Source organism: Lactuca sativa, chromosome 2, assembly GCF_002870075.4.
Source record: "Lactuca sativa cultivar Salinas chromosome 2, Lsat_Salinas_v11, whole genome shotgun sequence".
NCBI classification, from domain to species: Eukaryota; Viridiplantae; Streptophyta; class Magnoliopsida; order Asterales; family Asteraceae; genus Lactuca; species Lactuca sativa.
This window is the reverse complement of record NC_056624.2, coordinates 171,489,880-171,497,261: the sequence shown is the minus strand read 5'-3', so window position 1 is coordinate 171,497,261 and position 7,382 is coordinate 171,489,880. Positions and strand designations below refer to the sequence as shown.

Here is a 7,382-nt window from a genome sequence, read left to right as displayed (position 1 = left end):
TTTGGTACGTACTAATTTCAATTAGTTCCCTCAATTATTCAGTATAAGCAATTTGCCCCCTCAAGAAATCATAACTTAACTTTTCAAAATCTCATTAGGAAACTGAAAGTTCTGCTATTAAGTATTTAAGAATAACCATGTCCTAATACTGAACCAAAAAGATGACCAAATGGTAATATTAATATCAAGAATATATAACAAATTAAGATCAGTGTGGAGGTTATGTTTTGCTAATCTCTTGGTGGAAGTTAGGTAATCTAACAGAAAACCCTAATGATATCAAGAATGTAAATCTTGAAGCCGTGACACGAACATTATTGTGGGGGGGACTAAAGGTGTGGAAAGTGAAAAGCTCAGAGATTCCATTGACAGAATCTATCCTTTACACCCTATTTTGTCTGCTTATATGATGCCTATGGGAAACTTCGCGTAGGGAAGAAACTCTCGAGGTTTATGGATGGAGGATGAGAGGACCATATGGCCAAATACACTCATGGTTTTATTCTTGACATGTGGTTTGATCGATAAGAGGACCACTAAATCACCTTCTAGTCCCTGCAGCCCCATCTTTCTTTCTCTTTTTTTTACAAGACCAGGATTTCATTAAGAAATTAAGAGTTCTAATTCAAAATATTTACATATAGGTATGAAAATGGTTACATCTCTTTTTACTGAAGTCATCTCAAAAGCTCAACAGTATGCATGCTACCAAATTCGAATTGAGCATGAACATTTATATCTTTCTTTTAGGCTAAAAGGGTCAAAGATTTCCTAGAGGTAATGAACCCACATTTGAGGTCAAAAATGGTTTACTTACCGAACAGATAACATCCTACATTACACGACCTAGCTAGTTAACTCGAATTCAAGGCTTATAGAGCCTAAAATTTATGCAAAGCTTAGTGAAAAAGAAAAATTGTACCTAATGATTAATATTGTAAGCACATTTTTATTGTTTTTACAGAAACCATAATAAATTCTCAAATTAATAACCGATTATATGCACGAAGAGACTTGTGACATTTTATCAAATAAGAACCGAGATCAAAAGACATTTAAGTAATATTGAATCATTGAATGTAGATCTCTCAGTGACAAATGGTGGCTCATAGAAGCGATGATGAAGAAAGAATTCATTCTTCAACCTTTATTAGGGGAGAAAGGTATTTGGATTGTAAACACCCTCGTATTTGAAATACTTGATTTTTTTTTGTTTTCTTTTAAATTGTTAAATGAAGTTTGGGACCAAATTCCACATTTGAGTTTTAAAAACATCAAAAAAACAATTTCTAGGAAATTAACAATTTTTCTAAGGGTAAATGGCACAAAAAACACTATTTTTACATATAAATTCGATTTTGACACCGTATTTTTTTGTGTCAATTTTGACACTGTGTTTTTCAATTTGTTACAATTCTGACCACTTGACCGGTTGACCATGTTTCATGCTGACGTGGCATGATGACATGTCAGTTTCGATGACGTGGCATGCTGACATGATATGCTGACGTGTCAAAATTGAATTTTTTCTCACAAAATACACTAAGTTTTCATTTTTTTTTCAATTTTGACACTAAGTTTAATTTTTCTTTCAACTTTGACAATATGTTTTTTTGCTCAAAATCGAACATCATTTTTTCCAATTTTGTTCAATGTTGACACTTTTCTATTTGAAACCGTATAAATATTTTTTTAATACATTTAAACCATATAAATATGTTTTTTTTTTATTTAAAAACCATAGTTTTGTATAAATACATTTTTTTACACTTAACCCATATTTTTATGTATAAATATGTATCAAGATTATATCTATTTATCTATTAGAAATTAAATGTCATCGTACAATGAGTGAGATGACAAAGGAGCAACAAGCTGTGCCGCTAAGTCTTTTTGAATGGTAAAACTAATTCTTTAAAGACTACATCCAAAGATCTAGGGGATATAATATTATTATGCATGATTCGTTGTACTCTTTTAAGAAGCTCTAGGGGATATGTATTAGTTATATAAAAATTATATTTTATATTAAATATGCAACTTTAAAATGTGTTTGGAGGTTTGGAGGCTTGTAGTCGATCAAAACTCGGATATCAAGTTTGCAACCCATCAAATTTTTACATCTTATTAGAAGCTTATGGTTAGTTTGATTCTCATGATATAACTAATGCTTTGAATGTAAAAAAAAAAAAAAAAAAAAAAAAAAAAAAAAAAAAAACACCTTGTATTTAAATAAAAATGTGGTTTTTAAACGAAAAAAATATGTTTATACGGTTTAAAATGTAATAAAAAAATTATATTTATACGGTTTCAAATGGAAAATAGACAAAATTGAACAAAATTTGATAAATGATGTTCGATTGGAACAAAAAAATATAGTGTCAAAATTGAAATAAAAAATTAAACTTAGGGGGTGTTTGACTTGGCTTTTCAAAGCCAAAACTACTTTTTGAAAAAAAAAAAAAAAAACAAAAGATGTTTGGCAAAATGGTTTCTTTTGAAGTTTTTACATAAGCAAAAAGAACTTTTTGAAAAAGTCAGAAAATCCTGACTTTTTGTAACTTTTCCAAAAAGAACTTTTGGGGTTTAAAAAGCTAAACCTTAGTGTCAAAATCGAAAAAAAGTGAAAACTTAGTGTTTTTTGTGGAAAAAAAATCAATTTTGACACGCCAGCATATTATGTCAGCATGCCACGTCATCAAAACTGACACGTCATCATGCCACATCAGCACGTAACCTGGTTAACCGGTCAAGTGGTCAGAATTATAACAAATTGGAAAACACAGTGTCAAAATTAACACAAAAAAACACGGTGTCAAAATCGAATTTCTATGTAAAAAAAGTGTTTTTTGTATCATTTACCCTTTTTCTAAACCCATACGAAAGGCGTTACAGAAACATTCTTAATGGGCTGCTAATGATTCATGAATTCATGAGTGGATGAGCCAAGAAAATGAAGAAGAAAATGTTTTTTTTCTTCTTAAAGGTAGATTTTTACAAAGCCTTTGATTCGTTAAATTGAAACTTCTTTAGCACTATAACGAAACAAATGAACTTTGGTGCTAAATGGAGGAGTTGGACAATGAGTTGTCGTTCATTGGATCCTGTTTTGATTTTAGTCAATGGCTATCCAACAAAGGCATTTGACATCCATAGGGGTAAGACTAGGTGACCCCTTATCCCTTTCTTTTCATTATTGCAATGAAAGGACTATATATGATGATGAAAGCAACTATCATTACTCACTTTTTCAGAGATATCTCCCCGCCCTTTATTGCAACATCGGGTGTACACGGATGACGTTATGTTCATTGGTGCGTGGTGTTTAGTCAACATGATTAACCTTACTCGTCTACTTCGTTGCTTTCATATCGTTTTCGGTGTCAAGATTTGAATAAAGCAAACTATACTGCGTTAGGATGGAAATTTGGAAATTGGTAAAACCTTGTGAGTTTTATTAATCGTGAGCATGTCACCTTTCCCTTTACTTATATTGGCTTTACCCGATAAGAGATTTGATTGTTTATATAATCCAAATCAAAGTTAAGTGAAAAACTTTTCTTTTGGTGGGAGACTCACACATGTTAGTTTGGTTTTGGGAAGTCCCCACTTTATTACTTTTCACTTTTCATGTCCCCTAAAAGGCTCATTGAGGCTCTTAAAGAATTAAGGAGATTTTTTTTGGGAGGAAGTGAAAATGAAAAAAATATATATATAAAAAATTCACTAACTCGTCAGAAACAAAAACACTCCATATTTGGTAATCGCAAGCTTTAAAACTTATATATCATTTATCCTTTCAAATATATAATCAAAAGAAAAACAAAAAAAAAAGAAAAAACACAACAATATTTTACTACTACATACATTTACCATTCCAAGAAGAAGCAAAAAAATTATAAGTTATAACCTCGAAAACTCCACCTAAATCTGCTGGTTCCATATACAAACCTCCAAATTCAATTCCCCAGACGAATTCAAATACCCAAACGGAACCAAAAGAAAATCCGCAGGTGGAATCCCATCAACCCGACCCGGTAAATTCTGGGTATACGACTTCAATCTCAAAGAACTTCCTCCTCTTTCCGACACAAGATAATATAAAAACCGCTCATCAGACTCATTGGGCCCAATTCCAGTAATTGTAACAGTGTGCCCAATATTTTCAGTCCCTTTATTTAGTAAAAAAAGAAGCCCATCTTCTTCCGCTTGTAGTACAAGAAAGGTTTCATGCATTCCTAATGACACCGGTAACGGGCAATTGTAGCGGAATCGGCGTCCTGAATCCCAATGTTTTGTGCTGAAATGGTCGGATAGGTTTTCATATTGCCCATTGAAAGTGCAATTTGGAACAGGGCATTGGTTTTGATCGTATGCGATTCCGATTCCGATTCCGTTGTTTTGGTCGTAATCCATTGTATTATTATTATTATTATTATTATGACTGACACTCAAATTCACATTGTTGTTGTACCCGAAACCTTCGATTTTTGTTGGTAGTGTAATTTGGTCCTTGTAATTCATCACCACGCTTACGCCTCCACCTCCCTACATTAATTTAATGTCCACATATTTTATTTTTATTATTAAGTTATTATAATAGTTTAGTAGCTAAGTCGATAAAGTTACCAGGTGTTGGTGTTCTTCCTGTGGGGCCAGACTACGTGGGGCCAGGCTACGATAAGCTCTATGAGTATCTGGGAGAGTATCAACATGCACCCCAAGACCCCTCTCCTTACAAATCACCTAAACCATAACAAAAATTAAACAGAAACAAATGAAAATTTGGTCTTTTGTAATTTAAGCCATCATTCACCAACTAAAATATACAATTATATACTAATTCCTAATGTGGAAGTGGAACTAACTACATTTGTAAACATAAATCTTACCTCTCCAGATCCATAACCACCAAGTTCTTTCTCTTGTTTTTCTCTCTCAGAAATGTTTTCTTCTGTCCATGAAGATAAACATGGAACAACAACCGGGCCCAGTTCTCCAGGGACTCCAATTGCAACACTCTCATAGTAAAAAAGCTGTCGAATGTAAAAATATTAAAAACTCAAAAAGAAAAAACAAATCTTTAATCATTAAAGAAAAACAAAAAACAAAATCTTGTTTACCTGAAGAAACAAAAGACACCCACCAACTGCACGTTGTTTCCCTTGGCGAAAACGTGCAACCTCTCTAACTAACTTATCAAGCAAGAATTTTGCCCAATTGTATTCATGAATAGAATCCATATCTGTCAAAAAATGAAGAAAAGAAGGGCTAACATCCAGTCTTGCAGTAGGGCACAACAAAGTGCCCAAAACATATAAAAGAAACGCCCTTTTGAAGTCCTCTCCTGCTTCTTGTTCACCCAATTTTTCTTCCAAGAAACGGACAGAAATACCCCTGTTAGAAGCATTGTACCTTAGGCGTAAATCTGCTACCACATCATCAGAGCCTGAACTCACCACATCTTTCCCACTTGCTGACAATCCCATTACAAGCTCCACATCAACGGGTGACAAAGGAATTCGTTTTCCACAAATCTCTAAGCTTCTTCTAATGGTGTTAAATCTTTCTAATAACCAAAGACATAAACTTCTGCGTAAAGTTCTACATTTTAGGTCAAGAAGACTTCCAAATCCCATGGATTTCACAGCTTCCTTTTGTTCAGGTGTGAATTGTTTTATCACATTCACTAAACGACCAGGGGAACACCTTGTCACTAGATTGGCCTGTAAGAATTAAGATAAGTTGTTGAATTAATGAAGTGTTTTGTAACAAATTATTATTATTATGAGAAAAGAAAATGTTAACCTGTTTTCTTGGTTTTGGTTCACGAGCAGGTGTGGAACTCAAGTAATCATCCCATACTTCACGCGCCCGTTTAGTGTAAATTTCTTTCTCTTCGAGGCTCATTACTTTCCAAGCATTTGAGGCTGCTTTTGTTGCCTAAAAGATGATCGATTGATTATATATTAAGATTCTTTGAACTTATGTTTTATGTGTAGATGGTTGAATCAAGATTCAAGACTAAAGTGCTTACAACTTTTAGACCAGAGGATTCGGGGTGGGAAGCACTGTACTCCTTGATGAAATCACGGCTAGAATGATGTTTACATTTGAGTATGTTAATATGAGATGATGTAAGAGAAAGATTATCAGGTGTGATAGGTTTTGCATTACCTAAAATGGACCCAAGAGCAAGCTGGACGGGGTGTATGACCTTTTTTATTCTTCTTCTTTCTGCTACTACTCCCTTCAAGCTCGTTATTTGTTATTTCTTTTCTCTTGCTCCCCATTGAATCTTCATCACTTAGCACCTGACACATAGAGAGAGAGAGAGAGAAGAAAAAAGGTTAAATGAAGCAAAGGTTTTAGATTCATAGAGATGTTAAATTAATAACAAAGCACCAAACAATTCATTGGGCATACAAATGTCGAGGCTTTCTGTTGGCATCCCCTTAACCTAGGTTGTCCAATACTGTAGACATGCATTCGCTATCATATAATCAAAACATTTTAAACTCCAATTGAATCAAGAAAGACACCCCAAATTTGACCACAGAAGAACACTAATTTCATACTTAAATAGAATAATCAAATCATAAACTGTGCCATTCGTCATAATTCGATCAAAAAGTCTGCATTAAACTAATGTGAATTACAGGTTATAGAAAAAAACTGTTAAAAAGGGAATTTATACCAGTGGTGAGATGTCAGCTCTGTCGAAATCAGGACTATCAGCAGCCATGTATATACAAGAGTATATGTTAGTTAGGGTTGTGAAAAGGGCCAAAGGGGGTAGCTTCAAATCATTCTTATTTTTCTAGGGTTACGATCCTGATCGAGTGAGTTGGCTAACAGGCGGGATTTTGCCGATGATCAGGGGAAGGATAAGAGGAATGAAGGAGCATTTGGCGTCCGACGACAACGGATTTTGATGAGTTTCGGCTTCCGATTGGGTTCATTAGCAACTGCTTAGCGCTTTGCCCTTTTGTATTTGTGTAACTTTTCTCTATGCATTTTTGCCATTTCCTACCCTCTTTTATCACATCTTTCACTTTAGTTGCCTATCTTCTAAATTACTTCTAAAATTAGTCATAGTGTGAGGCTATGATGTCATCTAAAACGATATATTTATTATCTCATTTTATCTACGTGTGCGAAATTCGAATGTCTTAAGAGTTAAGACCTGCTTGATTTCCTAATTGCAAAGTCATATTTCTTTCTATTACAGACCTCGAACTTCTAGTTGGCTATAAGATGAATCTAATTAAAAATTTAACTTCAATTGTTGAAATACTATTGAAAAATATTTTTACAAAGGCCTCCTTATGCAAAGCTTGCTCCCTCTCCATTGGTGATAAACCTTACTGTTGTCGAAGCGG

The 7,382-nt window shown here is 33.8% G+C and overlaps 1 protein-coding gene across 1 annotated transcript; it reads right to left on the bottom strand.

Annotated features, from left to right (window-relative positions):
* Positions 1–3,756: 3,756 nt before the first annotated feature.
* Positions 3,757–6,976, bottom strand: LOC111900276 (uncharacterized). Its single transcript, XM_023896157.3, has 8 exons — positions 6,698–6,976; positions 6,178–6,314; positions 6,038–6,095; positions 5,809–5,943; positions 5,124–5,726; positions 4,893–5,036; positions 4,630–4,746; positions 3,757–4,548 (listed from the first exon to the last, which is right to left on the bottom strand). Exons 1-8 carry the CDS (start codon positions 6,743–6,745, stop codon positions 3,925–3,927), a joined length of 1,866 nt encoding a protein of 621 aa, XP_023751925.1. The 5' UTR covers positions 6,746–6,976; the 3' UTR covers positions 3,757–3,924.
* Between the last annotated feature and the right edge of the window lie 406 nt (positions 6,977–7,382).